The sequence below is a fragment of the Narcine bancroftii genome, chromosome 6 (genome assembly GCF_036971445.1).
Source record: "Narcine bancroftii isolate sNarBan1 chromosome 6, sNarBan1.hap1, whole genome shotgun sequence".
In the NCBI taxonomy this organism is placed as follows: domain Eukaryota; kingdom Metazoa; phylum Chordata; class Chondrichthyes; order Torpediniformes; family Narcinidae; genus Narcine; species Narcine bancroftii.
Window position 1 is genome coordinate 147,354,426 of NC_091474.1, and position 24,557 is coordinate 147,378,982.

Sequence of the window (24,557 nt, forward strand, 5' to 3'; positions counted from 1 at the left end):
TGTAAACATTCATTTCTCACCCTAGTCTATGGACAAAGTGAATAGTTTTACAGGCTGAAACTATGTGTTTGCATTGGCCCTAAGCTTTCTTTTGGAAGATTAATTGAACAATAATATCCAGGGATTTTACATATAAAAATCAAGTCACAAAAATATATTTTTAGCACATCTACATAAAAATATAATAGCACATCAAGTACACACCAAGTCCTGCACTGTAAAATTTACCGACAAGCTGGCACAATTTGGGTTAGGTTGTTTTCCGATTCAGTTTAATGAAATTTAACACATCTCCGGTTTCAACTTACAGTTGATTATTTTATCAATAATCTAAAAACACAAGATATCTGTAATAAATGTTCAAGAGAATTCATTTAAGATAGCAAGTCGACAATGTGCAAGAACGCAGATCCCAGTGTCTAACCATTAATGACAGCTATGCGAGGTTCTGCCTCAAGATGCCAGCCTTCATCATACAGGACTGCCGTCGATCTGGTCACAACCTCTTCTTGTTATTATCTTCGTGTAGAAAGTACAGAACCTGAAGACCTGCAGTTCTAAGTTCAAGAACAGTTTCGCTCAAATACTATCAGACCATTGAGCCTCATCTTGCTACATGACTCATGCATGGACTGCTTAGACATCACAAAAGGACTATCTGCACTAGTGTAACACCAGTGTTTTATTCTTTTGCACTGTGGTAACTGTGAATCTTTATTAACTACCAATAACTGTATTTATTATTTTTGATTTAATGTTTACCATTCTAATTAATTTCATGAAGTACCTGATGGCTGCAACAAGCATGTTTATGACAATGTACTCCTTCTCATCATCCGTAAAAATACAAAAATATAAAATGGAATCAGTTAAAAAAAAAATGACCAAAGCAATGCGAGAAGCTTTCTGCTTTATAATGGTTTGTATATGGAAGTTGGCAAAAAGTGAATAATCATGCAAAAAAACACAAAATTTGGAAGGCTACATAATGGTTTTATTGTCAAATATGTTTTACATTATCTTTAGCATACTGTAGTTGTACAAAACATGCATTTCAAGTTGATAGCCTTTATAAATACAATGGCCAAGCCAATATAAATTATGTATTTTTGTAAGATGGCATGTAAAATATCTTTGTGAGTGCCCCATTTGCAAGGCCTCAGCTTCCCAGCTGTTCAGAGTCCTCATAACAAATTACTGCAACTGTACTAGTCTATACTACAGCTACAGCGTTAGAGAACTCTATTCAAACTTTAAAATACATCTACAGTATGGCTTGAGTTAAATCATTTTAGAGTTTGTGAAAATCTTTATATGTACTGTGAGAATGTAGTAAAAATAACACAGATGCTCTTTTTAGAAATAATAATGAAAATAAAACATCTAGACTGCTACACAAACCAAGGCAAATAAGGTTTCATAGCACTTAGTGACTCTAAAGGATTACAAGTTCTGTAAATTTTCTATAACAGTCTTATCAAATGGGCCAAGAACATATTCCTTTGTATAATTTTCAGTTTGCAATGGGTAGCAACAGTTTTACAATAACAAGATTTTTTTTAAAGATTCCATATTTGAAATATTTTCTTCAATAATTTTATAGAAACATTCAAAATTGGCCAATGCAAATGCAAATGGTTACGTGTAAAAATAGTGCACTATTTTTCTTAACAATAAACTTTCATTTAATTTCCATTAACAGTCATCAGTAAACTTTAATTTAACAGAATGGGCAAACATTTAGAAAAAAATGTTAAATTAAGGCGTTATTTATGAAATGAAAGTCATGGATTGCCCATCATAAAGTGTGTATTTATGACTGATAACATTCTCCAAAATTTCCTCAATCCGAAGGGCTGCAGTTTCCCACATTCCTTTCAGATGCAGCTTCCTATAAAATGCTCATAAGCAAGTCTGTTAAACTCTATGGCTTTATACAAGTGCATAGATGCAACTGTGATAACAAAAGCTTCACCTTTATACATACCATATAATGTACTGTGTGCCAAGACAACTGAAGGTTTCATTTGACTAATTGCTATTCTGCAGAAAACTGAAAAGATATGACTGACTTCGACATTTCCAAAGATCTCCTGTGCTGGTCCAACACAATTACTTTCAGGTGACCATTTAGTATATTTGGTTTCTTATGTTAGTTCAACTGATGTCTCACCACCTCACAAATACATCATTCTTTACAATATCAACCTATTGGACAGTGGTTTATTTACCCCATCCTATGTTTCAACCAATCTAGTGTTTATTTCACTTGGTTGCCAAGTAATATCACATCCAAAAGAGTTCTGCATAGTTCAGACATAAAAAAGCAGCCCGGAGGTGTCTTTAATCCAACTTCTATTGCTGTCTGGGTCTCCAGCAGACCAATACTGTACCCAGATTAAAATTCTACTTTGCTGCAAAGTGCTGTAAACCACTGTGATACTTTTGATACGCAGTCATGTTTAGCTCTTTCTGATAAAATAAATTGCAGCATTTTGTGCACCCTTGTTTGAATGTCAGAAAGTATTTTTACACAGTCTCTTGTTTAATAATGAAACCCATGATCTTGAACCATATGACTGCATTTTCCAAGAAGACAGGTTAGCTGAAAAAGAAAAAAAAACATAACTGGAATTAAAACAGATCTTTAATAGAAACCTAGAATACCAGAAGCCTTAAGCTGCCTTTGTTAGCTGCTATTTGAGTTAGTCTTTATTAATGTAGAATTGTGTCAAGAGGACAAAAATAGCAACTCCACTCCTGGAGGAAATATGCAGATTCATCATGCTGGTAAAATACTATTATTCCATCAAATTGTTGCTCACTAATGCCTTGTAATAATTAAAAGGGTTGAATTCACATCTATTAATGTAGAATTGTGTCAAGAGGACAAAAATAGCAACTCCACTCCTGGAGGAAATATGCAGATTCATCATGCTGGTAAAATACTATTATTCCATCAAATTGTTGCTCACTGATGCCTTGTAATAATTAAAAGGGTTGAATTCACATCTATTAATGCCAACATATTGCCCCTTATTATTTGTGAAGAAACATAATTTTGACAACTGACCACAAAAAAATGAATCATAGCTAGGGTATAATCAATGACACAATGAGGGAGCTCCCGCGTATGTTATTCCCTGAACAAGCAAGTCATTAGGCTCAGTGGGTCCATGGTGTTTATTTTCAACATGAACATTCCCAGTTTGAGAATCAAGAATCTAAAACATTTTTTAAAGAATCCTAATTACGTTCACTGAGATTTAGAATGTTCTGCAATCTGCTCAATGCCATCCAAGCAAAGTAATTACTTAACAAATTAGAAGCTTGTATGTTCTATGTAAAATCCACAATACAAATCTTCAGATGTTTTACTTTTGTATTTAGATAAAACAGACAAAATTATGGAAACTTATTGTTAACAATTTATATAAAACTAGTTAAATAACTTGTCAATTATATCAACCAAAAAAAGTTGTTTAAAGTGACAGGGCAAGGTTGAATTGGTAGAATGACAATAAATAATTGGGTTAACAAGTAAACTTTAAACAAATGAGCTTAATTCAAGTCAAGTTAACAAAGGTATCTCTTTTAAGTACTAAATTTACCATGAAGATGCCACGGTACTACACTGAAATGTGACCATCATCTACCTTCAACTCTTGGGCAGATGATTGGTAGAGATCAACTATCTCCCCTCAATGAAAGGAGGGAAAACAAAGCAGCTAAGAATCTTGGGAACATGAACTATTCCTTTTGTCTGGTCATACTGGATATCATCGGAAGTGTGGCATCTGTTCTACTGTGTTATGTTGTAAGCTAAACCTAAGTCAGCTTGATTTGTATTTATAAACATAGTTTGCTTTAAAATGCAGGTACACAACAACCTCTTTTGAAAAGAATGTGCCTTTTGCAATTATGAATTAAATATAATCAATGCATAAGGAATGCTACTAAGTGCACCCAATAATAAACCAATATCTATGCAATTATGGTTTTTAATACTAAAAACTATTAATCGAGCAATTCTTTGATTCAAGACATAGTTTCGTATATTGATTGGATGCCAAATTATACTAATTAATGGTTTTTCAGCTGTATATAATTAAGACTATGCAACTTCAATATAGCGTGGGTGTCAGTGGACAACTAACATCTGTTTCATTAGTGAGACTAACACCTAATTTCCATTTGCGGATGTAGTATTACCAATGTTATACCTAAAACTGTGATATAATGAGCAGCATTATAATTAGGTTGTATTTTATCAGCTACTTTTGTATTGCTTCTGCAATTTTACCTACCACAGATAGTGCCAAATTCCCAAATTAGCAGCATGATGCTTCTAGAAAAAAATTCCCTTCCATTGATTTTAAAAACCCCAGCAAATCAAGAGAATACTTGGTTAGTGCAGTACTTAAAAAAAAATACAATAAAATTCAGATTGACATGTACGTAGCAGTGCCATAAATGAAAGCAGTTAAATATCAACTGGATATCCTGACAAAATTATTTTTTTCTCAGATAGGATCAGTTAAGCGAAGTCTGCATGGGAAATCTGCTTCATAAATCTGCTTTTTTGTTTTAAGTCACAAAGAAAATTAATGAAGGAAAAGGATTAGACATAGTACCGTATACATGGAATAAGCAATGCTATTAACGATGTCCCATATGGCGTGTTGGTACAAAAGGTTGGAACACATTGGATCCATAGATTCAAAATTTACTTTGTGAGAGGAGCTAGAAGGTAGTGGTTGAGGGTTTTTTTTTAAAACTATAAGTAGTGATGTACCACAGAGATTAATGCTGGAGCCTTTGTTATTTGCCATGATAATGCCCAAGTTTACTAACACTGTTTGGACACTGCAGACAGCAAGAATGTTGGGTGGAGCAGAGGCAGATGTCATTTAATCCTGAGGTAATGCATTTGGATTGTCCAATACTAGCTAGACATGTGCAGTAACTGGCCGGACCTTAAAAGCTATGATCTACAGAGGGTCCTTGAGGTACTATGTTTACAGCTCTCTGAAAATTGTCAACACAGGTAGAAAGGGTAGTAAATTAGGCCTTCATAAACAGACATTTTGAGTGCAAGAGTTGGTGCATCATGGTGCTGCTGTACAAGACATCAGTTAGACTACACTTCTGGTCACCACATTTTAAACGAATGTGATAGTTCAGAACAGATTGACCAGGATGTGGCCTAGAATGGAGGGCATTAGTTACAAGGAAAGGTTGGATGAGGTAGACAAATGAGGCTGAAGTTTATAAAATTATGAGGGGCATAGTTTTCATACAAGGGCAAAGGAGCCAAAAACTAGATGGCAGAGGTTTAAGGCAAGAGAAAATATTTAAAGGAGACCAGAGGGGCAAGATTTTCCGCAGAGAACGGCAAACATATGGAACAAGCAACCAGAGGAAGCGGTAGAGGCAGGTGCAATAACAGAATTTAACAAGCATCTGAATAGGTAGATGAATTGGAAATGAACAGAGGGAGATGGACAAATGCAGGAAAATTGGATCAGTGCAGTCATCTTAGTCGGTATGGACAAGTTGGGTTGAAGGGGCTGTTTCTATGCTTTCTAGTTTTATGACTCAATAAACCAGATACATTACACTAAACAGCCAATTTAATAGTCTTATGTGCACAAAAGACATTCAGGCATTTACAGCATTAAAATGCATTTAAAATCAAATCAAGAAATCAGGGCTGAAGATAATTGCTTGTTAGTTTAACATATGTTGGATTAGAATTTTGAGCTATTTTAATAAAAAGACAGACAATCCAATACTGATTTCATGTCCAATTGTTATTGCTCTTCTTTGGACATTACTTTCCTACTAAATAATCAATCATGTTGAAGTAATTATATCAATGCATCTCATTAATGAATATGTGCTTTCATTTTTGTAAATATTAGTAAATTACAAGTTTAACATCTTCAGTATCTAAAAGGGATACTTCAGTTGAATACATATCAAATTCAGACTACAAGAACAGTAAAAAAGGAAGTTCCCAACAATATACTCAAGGCAGAGGCGCAGCCAGAGGACTTTGTATACAGAGGTATCAATTACATGGGTAGAAAAGTGGCAAGATCCTGCAAAGTGAAAGTTGGGAGCTCGAGTTAAAAAGCATTACATTAGTCTCTGTAGTCAACCTGGAATAATGAAGAAAGAAATAAGAGAATAGGCCAGATAAATACATGGCTGAGGAGATGGTGCAGGTGAGAGGGATACAAAATGTTGGACAACTAGAATCCTGTGGTTTAGAAATGACCTATGCCAAAGGGACAGATGCACTGAAATGGAGGAAGGACCAATGTCCTGTTCGGGAGATTTGCCAATGAAAATCCAAAGCAGTAATGTAGCAGATGAGGATGAAAATACAGAATAAGAAAGTAAGTTCAGTGGTGGATAGGCTAGGCAGAAGCATGGCAAGGAATGAAGAAATACTGATGGACTAAACTACATTTATTTCATTGTAAAAATCCTGATAGGTAAGGCAGGTGAATTGATGGATAGATAAAGGGGAATGGAATATTTTCACTATCACAAAAATATAGCTGTAGAGGGATAAGACTGGCAATTTAATGCATCCAGGGTATTGATGCTACAGGCATTATAGGAGTTAAGAGAGGCGGGGAGTTGCAGTTTTGAAAAGGAAGTACATTGTATCAGGATATTCCTGGGGTGGAGTGGGTGGATTGTCCACTGATGCTATATGGGTGAAACCAAGGACATGATATTGTTGAGAGAATAACATAGCACCACTATTAAGCAGCAAGAATTATAGTCAATATGAAAGGAGATCCCAGAAAGTTGCAAGAATAGCAGGGTTACAAAAGTAGGGCATTTTAACTTTCTAAATACCAACTATGACTGCCATAATCATAAAGGTTTGGATGGGGTGGTATTTGTTAAGTACAATGAAGAAAGTATTTTTCAAGCAATATAATTAAAGCAGGGCAAGGGACAGAAATGTCAGTGGGATGTCAGTGGGAGAGCACTTAGGATTGGTGACCATAATTGTGTTAGTTTTAAAATAGTTGTGGAAAAGCATAGGACTTGGTCCAGAAGTTAAAGAGTCCTAAATTGGGGAAAGGCCACTTTTCATGGAATTAAATTTTAATTTTACAGCATGGGAGAAGATCCTTCTGGCCAATGGAACCCATGCCATTGAATTATACCCAATAACGGGTGGCGTAGCAGTTAGCGCAATGACTTTACAGCAACAGTGATTGGGATCCTGTTTTGAATCCTGTGCTGTAAGGAGTTTGTACGTTCTCCCTCATATCTACATGGGTTTTCCCCGAGGGCTCCAGTTTCCTTCCACTGTTCAAAATATACTGAGGGTGTAGATAAGTTTGGTGTAAATTAGATGGCATGGACTCATGGGCTGAAATGGCCTGTTATTGTGCTGTATATCTAAATTTGAAAAAAAATAACCTACAAACCCTCCATATGTTTTGGAGGGTGGGAGGAAACTGAAGTACCCAGAGAAATCCACACACAGGTCACACAAAGGAAGAACATGGTCTTGTTAAAGTGAAGAGCATGGCTGGCAGGAATAGAGCGTTATGGATGACAAGTACTGGCCAAGCATATGTCAGGTGCAAGTAACTGGGATCCATTGAATCCCTGAAAGAGTACATGCGATGCAGGAGTACACTTTAGGAAGATCAGGACGATAAAAAGGGGATATGAGATAATTTTAGCAGATAAGGAAAGGGAGGATCCTGGGAGATTCTATGCAGGGATTGAGGTTTGGTCCACTTATTTTACATTTTGTGTTAATGATTGAATTGCAGAATAAACAACTTTGTGGCTAAATTTGCAGGTGATACAAAGATAGGTGGAGGGGCAGATAGTGAGGAGGAAATGGAGAGGTTGCAGAGTGACAGACAGATTAGGGTAATGGGAAAAGAAGTGGCAAATTAAATACAATCTTGGACATATACTTTGGTAGAAGGAATAAAAGAGAAGACCATTATTTAAATGGGAGAAAATTCAAAATTCAGAGGTGCAAAGGGACTTGGAAGTCCTTGAGCAGGTTAACCTCAAGGATGTTGGTGGTGAAGGAGAATGCAATGTTGGCATTCATATCTCGAGGAATGCTACAATGGTTAAGTTTAGAGATGTGATGTTGAGGCTTTATAAGGCACTGGTGGGGCATCAGGTGGAGTATGGGGTAAAGTTTGGGGCTTTTTTAGAATATTTTATTTTGAAAATTTTTAATCAACATGCAGTCAAAGTGAAGAATAATCAAAAATAAAAACATCAATATCAATAATATAAACAAAGTAATAAATGTTGATCTGCACGTTGACATTAAAGAAAGTGAGAAAAAAGTCAACGTGATTCAATTATCATAAAGAAAGAAAAATTACAAAACTACTACTGTTACGGGTTATGTTATTTTTTATTATGTGTAAATATGTTTTTAAATGAGATAGATTGTGGGGGGTTTAGTGTAGGTCACCACAAACAGAGTAACACCACATTTCATTTAAAATGCAAGAGTTTGGCTGAAGCCAGTCATATAGACACCAGTGGCTTTGCTAAAGACAATGGGTCTGCTTTGAAAGGAATTTTCAAATGCTGGTACAAATGGAGGAGTCTGGGCTCAAGTGCTTATAAGATCTTTCAATGATTGATTAGTCCTGTAAGAGGTTCTGCTTTTTACAAACAGGATTTCTCTTTGAGAGAGAAAAAAAACAAACAGAATTCCTCCTTTGGAAAGGGGTGGGGGGGGGGAAGAGAGAGAGAGAGAGAGAGAGAGAGAGAGAGAGAGAGAGAGAGAGAGAGAGAGAGAGAGAGTTCTGCAGTGGCTTTTGGAGGCTGCAACTTGGCAAGTTGGCAGCTTGATGAGAACCCCATTTTGAAGGCAGGTTGTGAGTTCAGCCTGTTGAAAAACCCTTACCATCCTTACAAGAGGAAATGGCTGGCTAGAGTGTTTCTCCTGAAATAAGGGAAACAAGAGGAACTCTGTGGTGAACTGAAAGAGGAGGTTTGGCAAGACACTGAAGTGGCTGATCAGAGTCAGTCAGTTTGTGTATGTCCTGTAACAATATTAATATTTGGGGAGAATTTATAAGGTTTAGAGTATGTTACATACATACACACATTTTAAAACATATCTTATTTGAAAGACTGAAGAAATATTGAAGATCTCTTGGAGAATGTAAGCACCTTTCACAAGTAGGTGTTAATTGAACTGACGTCATAAAATGAATGATCATTGTTTGGAACTGGAGACACGATGGCTAGTGGAAGCTCTTTTCAAGGGTTTTGCCAGAGTACACAGAAAGGTCACTTGTGGATTGCTTACCTAAGATAACTTGAGAAGAAGAAATAACTCCTGTTGTTTGCTGGAGAAGGTGGGGGTTTTGCAAGACATGAGTCACATGGTCTCTTTGGAGTTTCAGTTGGAAAAGAGAGAGAGTTGAGTTAACAGCTCAGTCAGTCAGTCAGTGTGTGGGACACTGACAAGTAACTGAAAAGCGCAATCCAGGAAAAACTGTTTGAAACTCATGAAAGCAAGTTCCAGAGCAGTAGATGGCTGGAAGTGCTATCTGCCTGATGTTTCTCTTGAAATTGAGGAAGGAATGTAACTCTGTGGTAGCTTGAAGAAAGAGGTTACCATCTGGAAGACCTTGATGGGGCAAGTTTCATCAGCAAGACTCTGAGATGATGAGTGGTGGTACCTCAGTTGTGGAAATCCTGGAGCAGCAAATATCTCTCTCTGCAAAACCCTACAAGAATCTTCCTGAGCAATAAACATTAACCTTTCAAGCACCAAGCCTGGTGAACTTTATACATGTTAAATTCTGTGCACAGTATGGTGATTGCCTACAACCAGAGAACTTGGAAAAAGAAGTGAGATTGAACCGTGAACCAAAGAACTTTTCTTAAATCCACACACACATATTACATACACGTGCGCTTAGAATTAGAAGAGGGTAATTTGGGTTAGTATAGAGTATAGTATAAGTATAGAGTTAAGTTAAAGTTTGATTCTATTTTCATGTTTGAAGTTGATTAAAAATAACTTTTGTTTTGAAACCCACTTGTCTTGGTGAATGTCTATTGCTGCTGGGTTTTGGGGTCCTTTGGGCTCGTAACAGTTCAACAAGCAATAAATCTCTCTCTGAAACCAACTAGAATCTTCCTGAGCAGTAACTATTTTCCTTTAAGCACAAGAGGCTGGTGAAAATTCATAAATGTTAAATTCTATGCACAGTATAAGAATTGTCTAATACCAGTGAACTTGGAGGAGTGAGAAGTGTGATTGGTCTGTGAATCAAAGAACTTACACATTACATACACAGGCACTTAGAATTAGATGTGGGTTAATTTAATAGTAATAAGTTAAAGTTTGATCCTGTTTTTATGTTTAAAGAAAATTAAAAGCAACTTTTGTTGAAGTAGCCTTTTGTCTTGGTGAATTTCTATTGTTGCTGGATTTTAGGGTCCTCTGGACTCATAACACTACAAAAATGCAAATTCAATGTCCAAGTTGAACCAAAGGGAGAAAAAGAGAAAGATAATAGAGAGAAAGAACAAAATAAGAAAGAAGTAAGAAAGGAGAAAGAGTAAGAAAAAGATTGGCTACACCTTGGATAAACCCGTCTCCTATCAAGGGACAAATAACCTAACTTATCTAGGGTCCTTGACACTGTGAGTACTGGGAGGAAGAGACATGAGGGGGGAATTGTTAAAGATTTACCCTGATGTTTCTTAGGTATGAACTTCATATTCTTAAAAATACATGACACCTGTTTCTGAGGTCATAGGTGATCTTCTCCAGGGGTAAACAATTATGCATTTCTATCTTCCAGCAGGCAAAACCTAGTTTGGAATCAGATTTCCAAGTAACTGCTATGCATTTCCCTGCTACAGCTAAAGCAAGGTTAATGAATTTTAACTGATATTTCAACAGAATCATTTTAGATCTGGTGTCTTTTAACTTCCCCAATAAAAATAATTCAGATGCCTGAGGGTATCGAATTCCAGTAATGCTTTTCCAGATTATCCAAATCTTCCCTTTACTGCATAACCAGGTTGAATGCAAGAAAGTACCTATTTCTTGACCACATCAAAAACATTGGTTTGATATTTCCAATTTGAATTTATGTAACTTTTGTGGAATCAGGTATAACTGATGCAAGAAGTTATATTGCACACAAGTCAGACCAGCAAAATGGATCAATTTCTATACCCAAATCTGATTTCCATCTTTATCTTGATTTGTCAAGCTCTTGTTTAGGGGTTCCCACCTGAAGTAAGGAATATATTATTGAAATACATTTTTTTATGCTCCTCTTTCAAAAAGCTTTTGGCTCCTAATTGGAGAAAAAAGATGTGCTGGCATTGGAGAGGTTGCAGAGAAAAATTACAAGAATGATTCCCGCAATTAAGGGATTTACATATGAGGAATGTCTGATGCCTCTTGGACTGTACTCCTTGGAGTTCAGGGGGTCCTCATAGAAACATTTTGTTGAAAGGCCCAGACAGAGTAGGTGTGCAAAGTTATTTCCCATGGTAGAAGACTCAAGGACAAGAGGGCACAACTTCAGTTCTGAAGGGCCCCGATTTAAAACAGAGATGTTGAGGAATTTTTTTAGCCAGAGAGTGGTGAACCTAGAATTTGCTGCCATGGGCTGCTGTGGAGGCCATGTCTTTGGGTGTATTTAAGGCATAAATTGATAGCTATCTGAATAATGTGGATATCAAAGGTTATGGGGAGAAGGCTTTGGAGTGGGGCTAAGTGCAAGAATGGATCAGCTCATGATGGAATGGTGGAGTGGACCCATGGGCTGAATAGTCTACTTACGCTCCTCTATCTTATGGCCTGATGATTAAATACAGAGAATAAGGACCTTAAGAATCAACATGGTTTTCTTTGTGGAATCACAGACAATGGGCAAGGTTCTAAATTAATATTTCTTGTCTGTATTTAGTGTGGAGGAAACGATAGATACTGGGGAACCCAGGGAAGTAAATAGCGATGTCTTGAAGAGACGCCACATGGTACTGGATCATAAAAAACATAAAGATAGATAACTCCCCTGGGTCTAATTGAAAAGTACGACATTGTAGGAAGCTGGAGTAGAAATCGCAGGGTTTTCCTGCCAGAAGGCAGGAGGGTGGCTAATGATTTGCCTTTATTTAAGAAATGCTGCAAGGACACAAGTAGAAGGCAGCATTTGACACACTTGCCTTCCTCTGTCAGAACATTGAGTTAGAATGTCAAATTATAGCCATATATAAAAAAAATATAGACAGGCCACTTTTGCATCATCAAGCACAATGCTGGACACCTGCATACACCCAAGTTCCATTCTGACCAATCGGTCGGATCTTGAAATGGAAGCAAATTGGACATGATGTTACTCTGGGCCTGCACTCACCTCCCCACCTTGAGCACCAGGTTCGCCACTGCCTTTGTTTCCCGAAAAGAGAACACATTCGGCAGCAGCGTTGTCTCAGTGCCCTCCTGGCCCATGGCTGTTGCCATGTTGGCCCATCAAAATAAACAGCCCTGGATCCCCGGGACCTGAATGCATAACTTTTATACAGGCAATCCCTGTACTCACGAACAGACTGTTCCCCAATTCGCATCCGTGCATAATTGTGCACTGATTCGCACGTTCGAATTGTGCTCCCAATTAGCACATGCACATAATGTGCATTGTGTCCCCAATTGACTGCAAGTATCTGTTCAGCCTTGCATACAAATTCAGCTTATGGACAGACCCAGGTAATGGAACTCATTCATAACCTGGGGACTGCCTGTATTTACATATATTTTTCTATATTTAAAAAAAAATTATACAGAATTTTTTTCTTCAGTCAAATATATGGATGGTCATAAGTTGCATTAGTCATAAGTAGGGGACCACCTGTACATAATTTCATCTGCTGCAAAACTGTTCTTAGAACTGTTTCTTTCACGACACATTTTGAAAAGGCACACGGCAAATCATGCTTCACTCAAAAGACACTGCAAGACTTCAAACTCAAAGCTTTTCAGATAGATAGTTTACCCCATTCAAGTAAAACAACTTCTTCAAAAATCAAAAACATCATCATGATCAAACGGCCACTCCCAGTCTTTAAAGGCCATATCAAGCAATCTGAAAGAGTTCAGTGAAACGGACATCGATTCATTATTCATACTTCACATTTCTTTACAATGAACAACACTTTTTCCTCCTGCTGCATATCCCACTGTCTAGACTTCTATACCGAAAGTGGAACTTGGCAGGAATTTGGAACATTGCATGTAACCATGAAACTTGAGTCATGGTCATCCAGTGGCAGAAACATAAAAATGAGATATCAACTGAAGAAGAAAGCACTTGGTTGAACAAACATTTAACATTGAAATGTTCAATGAATAATTGCAAAGTTACTAAGTATGATTTGGTGAAAACAGGGTTAACATTCTTAAAGCACATTGGTACAAATATGAGTAGGCATGCAGATAATGAAGAAATTTATGGAAACATAACATGCATGACAAATGGTTAAGATTAAAAATTGGTAAATGAACAAGGATTGCATGCAAAGTAAAATGAAAGTGACCCTGTACAACTTACTGGTACTATTAAAATGTGTCAATGTAGGATGATTCGAAGCACAGGACCAGTGTCAGAGCTACAAGAATAGCAAAGATGGAAATCGAGGGAGATATTTGCAGGTTATAAATGGTAACAAAACAGATGAAAGTGAACCACAAACTTGCTAATGCCATGAAGAAGTTATCAAATAATCCACAGACCATTAACAAGGAAGCTTACACAAAATGCTGGAGAAACACAGCAAGTCTTGCAGTGTTCTTTTTAATGAGGAAGCTATCAGGTCCATTTACTTTGGTGAAGGTTTTGCTAATCTCCCAGTCATCCTCATTATATACAGTACAAAAGGTTTTACATCAGGCTGAATAATGGAGTTGAAAAATTAGTCAAAGCTACTATTCCTTATTGCGAGACAACTGTTATGGATGACAAAGGAGAACATTATCAAATGGTCTTTATTAGAGACTTATTTCGCCTGCAAGAGATACCTCAAAACTCCATTTTGACAAAGCAGCTGTTATTTCAAAGCCAACTTTGAGAAGTTCTGGCAATGCTACAGAATTAAGCAAAATTTGTGGTTGTTTGGCATGCTGAAAGTGCAAGAGGATCACAGAATTATTAGACAAATGCTCAAATCTGAGTGATGAACAAGCTGCCTCACAAACAAGTTGATTTACTGTTATTTGTCAATTCTTAACTTGTGATTATTGCAGTATAAGAATAAAATACTGCTTAATTTTTAAAGTGGCAAAAATTAAGAAACCGCAAAGCAAAAAATAAGTAATTATTAAATAAAATATAAAAATGCAAATAAATACATTTTGTAGAGTTATTTCTCTACTCTTTTTGAATTCCACCGCAAGACATTAACTACTCTCTAACAAAGGAAATACATATGGTCTTTTTCACTTGAACACTCTTGTGCAGTTCTCATTAACACATTGTAGGAAAGATGCAAACAGGATTCTGGTGAGATTAGTTAAGAGCATCTGAAATGGGGTTCCTGTGAGTTTGAAAGGAGTGAGGACAGGACCTTGGGGACGAATAAAAAAAAGGAGAGAGGAGTACTAGTAATCTACATTTCCAAACAATTAGGCAGAAGATTATCAAAGTTTGATCATATAATGCTGCCAAAAAGATGACCAGGAAGCCTGGTGAGGAAAACTGCAGGTCAAAGATATTGACATGGTAAAGTAGAATACAAATGTAATCTAGGAAACATAAAAACAAACTGTAAAAACATCCATTAATGGAAAAGAATAGAAAATCATGTTGATCTTATATCAAGAGACTAAGAGAAATTAAGGTGAAAAATAAATAGCAGAGAAATTTAATTAATTCTACCTTTCTAAATGAACAGTTAGAAAGCTTCCTGGAAATAGTGAATAACAAGTTGACAATGAGTGAGGAGGTGAAAGAAATTAACATCAGCTGAAACAAACCACATTTGAAGAATTAAAAACACAATGCTGGAGAAACATCACCATCATTTTGGGCTTGAGCCCTTCAAGTCATGGATGTCCATGCCTTGATGAGAGACTCAAGACTGAAACATTGGTTATGTATCTTTATCTTTGTTACATAAAGTGTGCTGTTTGACCTGCTGAGTTTCTCCAACCTTGTGTTTTTACATCAACCATGGTGTCTGCAGACTTTGGTGTTTTACTATTGGCAGAATTAAATGGGGCTGAAAGACAGCAACTCCCAAGGAATTAATTATTATCTCCCAAGGTTTTGAAAGAGACAACAATGGAGAAGATAACACTGGTTATCTTCCAAAAATCCAGACTCCAGAGTGCTCCTAACAGATTGGAAGGAAGCAAACTATTTGACAGAGGAAGGAGAGAAAAAGCAGGAAATTACAGACCAGTAAACTTGACAACAGTAGCAGGGAAATATTAGAAAATATAATTTAGGTAGTTATAATAGGATTCTTAGGATTAGGAAGGAACAATATTGATTAATTAAAGGAAAATTAAGTTTATCAAATCTATTCATTATTTTTCCCGAGGCTGCAAATAGAAGGACATGAGAAAGTTTGTGGTTATGAAGTATTTAGACTTCACTGAATTCAGTTTTATGAGTTGCAATGATGAGATGTGAATTCTGAAGCTTTAGGTAGCTGGTTCGATACTAAATCCATTATCCGTCAATTGAAGTGAAACAACAACACTTGCCTTTTAAAAATTCTCAAATGGAATGGGTGGGGATAGAAAATACAGATAGCGCACAGTCTTACAACATAAAAGTTAATTAAAGTGAGGGTTGCAATTAGCCTTGTGCACCTTATTCAAAATTCCCTAGTGAAACGCAAGAGGTTTAAAATTAATACACCCTTATTAAATTACCTGGGCTTGGCTGCAGGAAGCTGTCGGCTTGGCCGTCTCATGGACTGGTTAGGGGGAACCCTCATTGAGGAGCGAGGTGAAGATCTGTGGAAGTTAGGATCATGTGCAGGTGGTTTCTTTGGAATCTTTTTCACCAGTCGACTCACCCATTTCTGTTGTTCCTCTGTTGAATTAGCTAATAATAACAGGTCTTTTGCAGATGAAACATCATAATTTACTGTAAAAGGTAAAAACATAATTTAGTGATTTTCAACAATGATCAAGTATAATGGTTGAAGTTTCCCCAGTCAACTGCACGAATGTTCAAAGCCTATAGCTAAGGACGAAGAAAGAGAAAAGCTATGATCCTTTACCCAAGAGCGGAAATAGCTTTCAGCAATCCTTAAGTTTGTTGACATTTTTAAAACTTGAATTAAATCAACCATCGACTTAAATTCCAGTTTTCAAAATCTCTGAAATTTAAACCCGAGAGACCAGGGATCATTCTAGTAAACAAATGTCTCATTACTCTAATGCCAAAATAGCCTCCTTGAAATGCAATGCAGATTTTTCACTCTATCCCTAGTGGTGAATAACTATGATTTTGAACAGTTAGAGCATGGCACGTAACTGCTTGGGCTCCACTCTTCTTGGTACAAATGTTAACATTGCATTAATAATCATTGGATTATTTTCCACACTCACAAAGTTCATTCCAATGACTAATGTCAGCACCCAGGTTCTTTGAACCTCCGTGACTTGCTTTTCATTGACGAGAGAGAAACCTGCACTGATGTCATGTCCTTCACATCAACTGAAGCTGAGTCCTGTTCATCTCAATTTTTTTTTTTACATTCATCATTTGCTTCTTATTGATCCTTCTTTGTCACTAGGATCTGCACTAGAGTTTGCCAGTTTGCACTTTTTGAACACTTCCCAATAAACATCTTCTTCAAGAAAATGGTTGCAGTGGGCAATCTCTCTCTCTCATCCTCAGAGGGAGTGAGAGTGAGGGGGTTAGATGGGGAAATCCAACCTATCCAAATCCAAAGTAGCCATTCGCCCTTGTGAAGTATATTAAAGTTTATGATATATAGGTACACAATCCTTTATCCGGACATCTAAAATCCGGAAAGCTCCAAAATCCGTCAAGAGGGGAGAGAGAGAGCAGTGTGAGTCGGGCGGGTGAGAGACCAAGACCGGCAGTGCGTGTCGGTCGGGCGAGAGACCGGCAGTGCGAGTCAGGTGGGTTAAGGGGAGAGACGGCAGTGCGAGTCGGGCAGGCGAGAGGGAGACGGCAGAGCGAGTCGGGCACAAGAGGGAGGGGGGAAAACCGGCAGCGCGCATCGGTGGGGGGGAGGGAGACTGGCAGCGCGAGTCGGGCGGGCGGGGGGGCGATGGCAGCGTGAGTGGAAGGGGGTGGAGGTGGAAACGGCAGCACAATTCGGGTGGTCTTAAATCTGGCTTTTATTCTGAAATCCGAAATTTGTAACACACTGTCCTCCAAGGGTTCCGGATAAAGGATTGTGTACCTGTACATGTTTAAACAGCTTTACTCTTCTAAGTAAATCCAGGTCATTACTCACTCCTCAATGTTATGGAACTTGTTCAGTCTCGGGCAATGTTGCAAAAATCTACACTGAAAATAATGCATGAAACTTACTATAATTCAGACTCTGTGGATTCCAAATAACGTGCTCAGTGTGGATTTTTTCCCCCAATTAAAAAGAGGTGCAAGATGAATTTAACTTTCAGTAGCTTTATTGTTAATACATGCCTACTTTGGTGTGTACACAATAAGAATTGCTAAATTGCCACAATTCAGCTTTAACAAGTTTCTTTATTATTGAAGTTTCTTTAGAAGAGTTGAATGGGTCAGAAAATCATATGCTATGCTGCATTATTTCTAAATTTTTGTCACTGTATCATTTTGAGAAAGAGAGAGAGAATGTGTGGATATATATTTACATACATGAAGGAAAAGCTACATCTTAGGGACTAAACTCAAAGCATACAAAAGGAGAAGTGGTGAGTAGAATCTAAATTCTAATATTCAATACCACTTGCACAAGAAAATGCAATCAAAAATAGTTTCAAATACAAACAACTTTCCAAACACTCTCATTGTTTTCTTGCAATCTTTGATGAATTTTGATGCAGTGGTACATTCGAAATTCAAATTGAAAGCAATTACAGGCAAACCCCACTTTATGCGATTAATTCGTCCTAATTTTTACTCACATAAGATGAATTCACGTTAAGCTATTAATAGAATCAAGGGGAATAATTACAATGAATTCCCGCCCTTTCAGATCATCCATCAAGACATAAAAAATTGTTTTAAAAACAACCTTTAGCTACATATCATGCCAAAATTGTTAAGGTTAATAAAAATAATTATATTTTTCATTTAATTCAGAATTACATCATAACTAAACAATTTCTTAGAAAAATATTATACAAGGTACATGAAAATAAACTTGTTTTATTGATTAAGAAACCTTAGCCCATAAATCCATTGATTTGGTTGAGTGTGAGGTTAGGGTTTGAGAATATAACAACCTGAAACTCTCAGTGCTCATTCCTGTGGCTGCTGCAACAGGTGGAGGAGGAGAACGAATAATTCAAGGCATCAGAATGTGACGTGCGGTTTCCGTGTGGACCTGCATTTGAGCGCACCAGCGAGGCAAAGTGTGGCGTGTTGCCAGGGTGAGGGAGCAGATGGAAATGGGGGAGAACAGTTACAGCATCAGGCTGTTGTTCCAGCACCAGGAATGGGGAGGGGGCTCAGTACTGGGGAGAGGGTTCTGGGGGCCTGGAAAAGAGGATGTGGAGGGGATAAGGGGTACCCGATGGAGAGGGGATGTGGAGGGATCTTGTGGTAACTGAATAATTACACGCGTAGAAAAGGAAATGATCACAGTTTTTCAAATCACGGTAAATGAATTTCGCACTGATTGAAGTAGCATACAGCAGGGTTTGCCTGTATATATCTTCCTTTACAGTACATTTGATACAATATAAATGAAATCATATTTTGGTACTTACCTTTACACGGCGCTATAAGGTCCTCTTTTTTATCCATATGATCTTTGTGGCATTTGATATGGCAACGGCGACACTCCAGAGCTGGTGGGGGTTTGAACATGTGCCAGAGTGGCTTTGTACAAGCCTCACAGTTGGTTGGGAAATGGTAGAGGGTAGGTATAAATTCATGACCTTTGTGAGGAATGTAGCTCGACTTCTCTCCTAAGGCAGGAGGCTCCACAGGAAACTCTTGTTCCTTTCTACTTTCTCCCTCATTAGCATAAAGGATCTGATGACCACACAAGACAATTTAATGCTAGTCAGCTATTGTGTATTTTAATCGCATTACTTTTAAGATAACAATTTTTCCTTGCATTTCAAATACAGATACAGTAGAACTCCACTTACCTGAAATATTCTGGGAATCTCTTTGGCATCTGCTCTATATACATCACCCTGGGTAACTTGCCGAACATGGAAAAGTTTGCTGTGAAAAAAAAAACAACAAAATTTAAAACATAACTGCAGGTTTACCTAGAACCAATGTTTTTTTTTAAATCATTTTAAAGCCTATGTTCTTAAAAACAAGAAGTGATTCTTAACACTGTGCAAGACAAGTCCCTCTCTCTTTTTCTGTCTCCTTCAGCTGAGTGCTCCTTCTGTCTCATCCTGAATTTGCACAACAGCAATACTTGTGGTAAAACTTGTGGTTCACTAATAGGAAAACTAGAGGATAAGTAGGGTCAACTACACTGTTAAAATGTTTGCTGATTGGAATGGGTGACTGATTCTTCTACATGGGTATAATTGAGTTTTTTAAAAAAATGCATGCAAAGGGTAGCTGTTCAGATCACATAAAGTCACTAAATTCTATCAGAGCATCTTAAAATAAACTTCTCCAAACAACATTTACTTCATATGCTGGCTTTCATTATATGAATTATAAAAAGGTTTGCAGAACCACAATTATATGCATAACTAAATCCTAGGAACAACATATTTGATAATCCAGCATAACCAATTAACATTTTCTGGAGAACTGGACAGCATTCATAACATCTCTACATATTTTAAAACTTTTTTTAAAAAAAGATATTACACAGTACTATAATAAATTTCCTTGTGAACCAGGAAAGTTGAAAGGCAGCACAGAAACTAAATCCCTGGCAGCAAGAAGGGAGTGAGAGGAAACTATACCCGGTGAGCCAAATGCAGTACTATCAAGATTTCTGAATGGCAGGAGAGTGCATCAGTTTTACTGTGTCGACCAAATAATCCAAATGCCCTCTTAATGTTCTTGATATGAGAAACTAATTTCAGATTTTCAGAGGCCTCAAAGCAACTTAATTTTATATCATTAAAATTTTGTATCCATTCCCTTGTACTTGATAAATAGTAAACAGAAAAAATTATCATAAAGGTAATGAATGCCAAAGGGGGAAAAACATTTCAGCAACAATTGACAGTGAGCAATTTTAGGAATGAAACATTCTGAATGTATAATAGAAAGCATTTCACAGACATATGCATTTAGTTATAATGATAAATGAAATGAGAAACCAAAACAGTAAATGTGCAGCAAATGCACAGTTTTGCAGCACAACTAATACCATCTGCATTGCTATTTGTGCACCCTTTAAGAGATCACTGGATACCAAACAGACAGTGGATTCACTTAGTCTCCATGCCAATAATTTACGGCATTACTTACTTTCTTAACATTAAAATGTTACATGAAAGCTATCAGCTACTTACTCAATATCCAACACCATTGAAGGATTCGACAACTCTTTGTCCTGCTCGCTGTCATAAAATAGGATCTTCTTACTGCTTACGACTACATACTGTAAAGTAAGTTGTTATACTTGCTTAAGAAAAAGTATGTAGATATATTTTCAAAAGAAAATTAAAGTTTGTATTAAAAAAAAACTTATTTTTAAAAATGTCAGAAAACCATAAGAAACATGAACTGTATTTCTAAGTGGCAAAGGTCACTGAACAATGGTCTCAAGATTAATGCCCAGTTATCCAATAATAATTGCTCTTGCAGACGAGAAGACCTGTTTAGGGTACTTGTTGATAAAGCTGATATTAATTGATTTGCTCTATCCATTGATGCTGTCTTGCCTACTTACAATTCCAACATTTTCTTTTTTAATTTCAAATAAACTCTAGGAATATTTTTATTCTCCAGAACCATGCTGAAATAGTAAACAGCTTCAACAGAGGAGACAGGTTTAAGGGTACAATTGCTAAACGAGTAATGAGTGCAGATATTAGGGATATTATTATTAAGAGATCATTCATCAGATATAAGCAGAGATACAAATCTCATGTGCTATGTACCTTTGACCAATAATCATAAAGATATCTATTATGATCTCTTCTACTGTAAGCACATTGCCACAACTTGGAGATCTTCCCATTTATACTCAAGTTCAAATATTGTAACTTCTCAGCATACCTGTTTCCTCCACAGAAACTTTTTTGTATTATTTCTCATGGGCAAGGAAAGCCAACCTTCCAGTCTGGATTCTAAAAAAGAAAAAAAAAGCAATTAAAAATATTGACAGTTAACCAGATTCTGCATTTCCAACTGTGTGATTTCATAGTTATAGTTTTAAAGCACAGAAAAAGGCCTTTCAGCCCAACTTGTCCACACTGACAATGTTGTTCACCCAAGATTTGCCTACATTGCCCATATCCCTCAAACCCTTCCTATCCATGGACCTGACTAAATATCTAATGACAATTGTTCTTGCTTCAACCACTTCCTCTGACAGTTCATTCCAAATATTCATCACCCTCCCCTTAGGACCCTTTTAAATCTTTACTCTTTCACCTTGATTCCTCTTGCCTGAGGAAAAAAGATAACATCAATCTTATTTATTCCCCTCATGATTTAATTAATCTCTTCAACAAGACTGTAGATGCCGCAAAGGTCCCCTCTCAGTCCCTTATACTCTGGGGAGAAAAGCTCCCACCCATCCAGCCTCTCTTCATGATTCAAGCTCACCAATAACAGCAACATTCTTGTGAATCTTTTCTGCACCCTTTCTAGCAATATCTTTCCTATTGCTGGGTGTGACCAAAACGGCACACAATACTCTAAGTGTGGTCTCACCAACATCTTATCCAACTGCAACATGATATCCTTGCTCCTCTACACACCTTGACTAATGAAGGCAAGCATACCAAAAACCTTCACTACATTACCACTTTTATGGAATTATGTATCTGTACCTCAAAATCTTTCTGTCCTACAGAACTTTCCAGCACCCTATCATTCACTATGCAAGTCCAGCCTGGTTTCACCTCCCGAAGTGCAACAACTCGTACTTGTCAGAGTTACATCTGACATTCGATGGCCCCTTTTCCCAGATGATTGAGAACTTTCTTCACAACCCACTATGTCACCAGCTTTGGTGTCGTCCATACAAATATTTCTTAAGATAGAGGCCATTCATCCCAGTGAGTCAACGCCAGCTTTCAGAGCACGTGCATCACTCTTATTCTCCCATATTTATATCCATGCAAACTTTCCTCTCTGAAATACCCATCAATCTCACGATCTCTCTACTTGCTCTCCAATTAGTCATTCCTTTCTCCCTTACTGAAGTTAAATTGACACAGTAGACTGTTAACCAACTACACATCCTTAGGATATAGGACAGAAGAAGGGGAAACTATCACAGTTAGTGGAAAATATGCAAACTCCACACACACCCCAATTAAAAGAAATTAGCCTGAACCACAGGTGATGTGAACTTCAATAGAAGATTCCTACATACCAAAAATATATACATCACTTTTTACTTTGGATTTGGAACACAGCCCTGGAGTAAAAGAGTTCATTGACCAATAACCTTTGTCAGTTTTAAATGAAAGAAGTTTAGAGAAGAAAATTGCAGACCTACTAATTTGAAACTAAACTGCAACATGCAGTTGCTTTTTAAGCCTCATCACAATTTATTATAATAACAGTCTTATGCAGACAATGTAGTGACTCTGCAGAACTCAAAATTTGCTAATCATAACCCTTTTTACATTGGCTAACCGGTAAATTGGCAGTACAACAAATCGGTTCAAAAATAGCACTTTTGCCTTTCACACAGGATAGACGTTAACCAGTTTTCTGCGCCCTTTCACACTCACCACCCAGCATCCCAGAACAAAGGGGTGCCTATCCTCCAGTGGTGACATCCTGTATATCCCCACCCCTCCCCTGTCCCTTTCACATCGGGCTAACCAGTATGCCAATTCAAAATGAATTGGCGATGATGCACCCTCCATAGGCAGTTTATTCCCGGGGTGATCTGACGCTTGCGTGCCGGTTCACGAGCTTTCACACTGGCACGTTAACCACTAGATTAATAGTTAATTACTGGGTTAACATGCCAGTGTGTATGGAGCTATTGAGTTAGAGTTCTACAGGATGGAAACCGGTCCTTCAGCTCAACCCGTAATGCTGACCAAGTTGGTCCCATTTACCTGTATTTAGCCCATATCCCTCTAAACCTTCCTATCCATATACCTGTTCCAGTTTAAACTTCTTTTGGAAGTTACAATTGTCCCATTGATTTCTACCACTATGTCTGACATCTTGTTCTGTATATCCATTGACCTATTGAAGTTGTCCCTCAAGCCTCTTAATATTTACTCTCTCACTTCAAATCTATGCTCTTGAGATTTCCCTATCCTGGAAAATAAGTCATAATTTTATAACATATAAATCTCCACAAGGTTGTTCCTCCCCCCCCCCCCCCCCCCCCACCCCGACCCCACTGCATTCCAGGGAGAAGTGTCCTCACCTATCCAGCCTCTCCTTTTATTAGTCCTGGTAACATAATAGATAAATTTAATTTTGACATCCAAACTCAAACGGAAATGTGGGTAAATAACTGCATTTCTGCAACTTCAACCAATTAAAATAAAAGTTAAAAGCTTTAACCTAGAATTTGCATTTTAAGCCAGAACAAAAAGCCATATATTCAACACTCAAGGTTAGGCTGATCAGCTAAGCCAATAATAAAAGTTAATAAGGTTATATTTCAGCACTATCTTTGTCAGATAAACATACTGATAGAAATTTAGGTCCTATAGGTAGATCAATACCAGTAAGATAAATCTTTAAAGATAGTGGGTATTTTGCAGAACAGATTAAAGATGCAATTTTCTTCTGCATCCTCATTCATGCACCTCCATCAAACAACATTCTTGTTTGTCAATCATTGTTATAAAGACCGTTAGACAAACTTTAATATCTGAATTTTTTAAAAAAGCAAATGGTGCTTTGTCACATGCAGTACTTCACCTGCAGAATCAGATTCAATTTCAGGTTCAGAGTCAGGGTCAGACTGTGCATGTACAATGGGCTCTGTGTCGTCGTCTGAGTCAGACTCAGAATCAAAACCATGGATGTGAGAATAGGAGGGCTTAGTGTCAATGGTGACAGAAGTGGAAGAGCGCTTGTAGCTAAAAGACATGGACTCCGTTGTGTGGGATTGAGTGATACGAACTGAGAAAACCAAAGTGACAAGACAAGTATAAAAGTGAAGATATTTATTTTTCATTGGTTTAATTGACGCAGAAAGGATAAAACATCAAATAAATTGAA

The 24,557-nt window shown here is 37.3% G+C and overlaps 1 protein-coding gene across 7 annotated transcripts in view; it reads right to left on the bottom strand.

Annotated features, from left to right (window-relative positions):
* Positions 1–972: 972 nt before the first annotated feature.
* LOC138736582 (rho-associated protein kinase 2-like) overlaps positions 973–24,557 on the bottom strand; it is a 177,333-nt gene continuing 153,748 nt past the window's right edge. For 5 of the 7 annotated variants that reach the window (XM_069886316.1, XM_069886314.1, XM_069886318.1 and 2 more), the window contains 6 exons: positions 21,405–21,475; positions 20,696–20,784; positions 19,349–19,427; positions 18,962–19,229; positions 15,935–16,151; positions 13,046–13,142 (listed from right to left, as the gene is read on the bottom strand). In XM_069886316.1, coding sequence (XP_069742417.1) covers positions 13,076–13,142; positions 15,935–16,151; positions 18,962–19,229; positions 19,349–19,427; positions 20,696–20,784; positions 21,405–21,475 — 791 coding nt within the window. In that variant the 3' untranslated portion in view covers positions 13,046–13,075. Of the gene's footprint in view, positions 2,606–13,045; positions 13,143–13,597; positions 13,666–15,934; positions 16,152–18,961; positions 19,230–19,348; positions 19,428–20,695; positions 20,785–21,404; positions 21,476–24,557 lie in introns of those variants that run through there. The other 2 variants (XM_069886317.1, XM_069886315.1) reach the window with 2 other exon arrangements.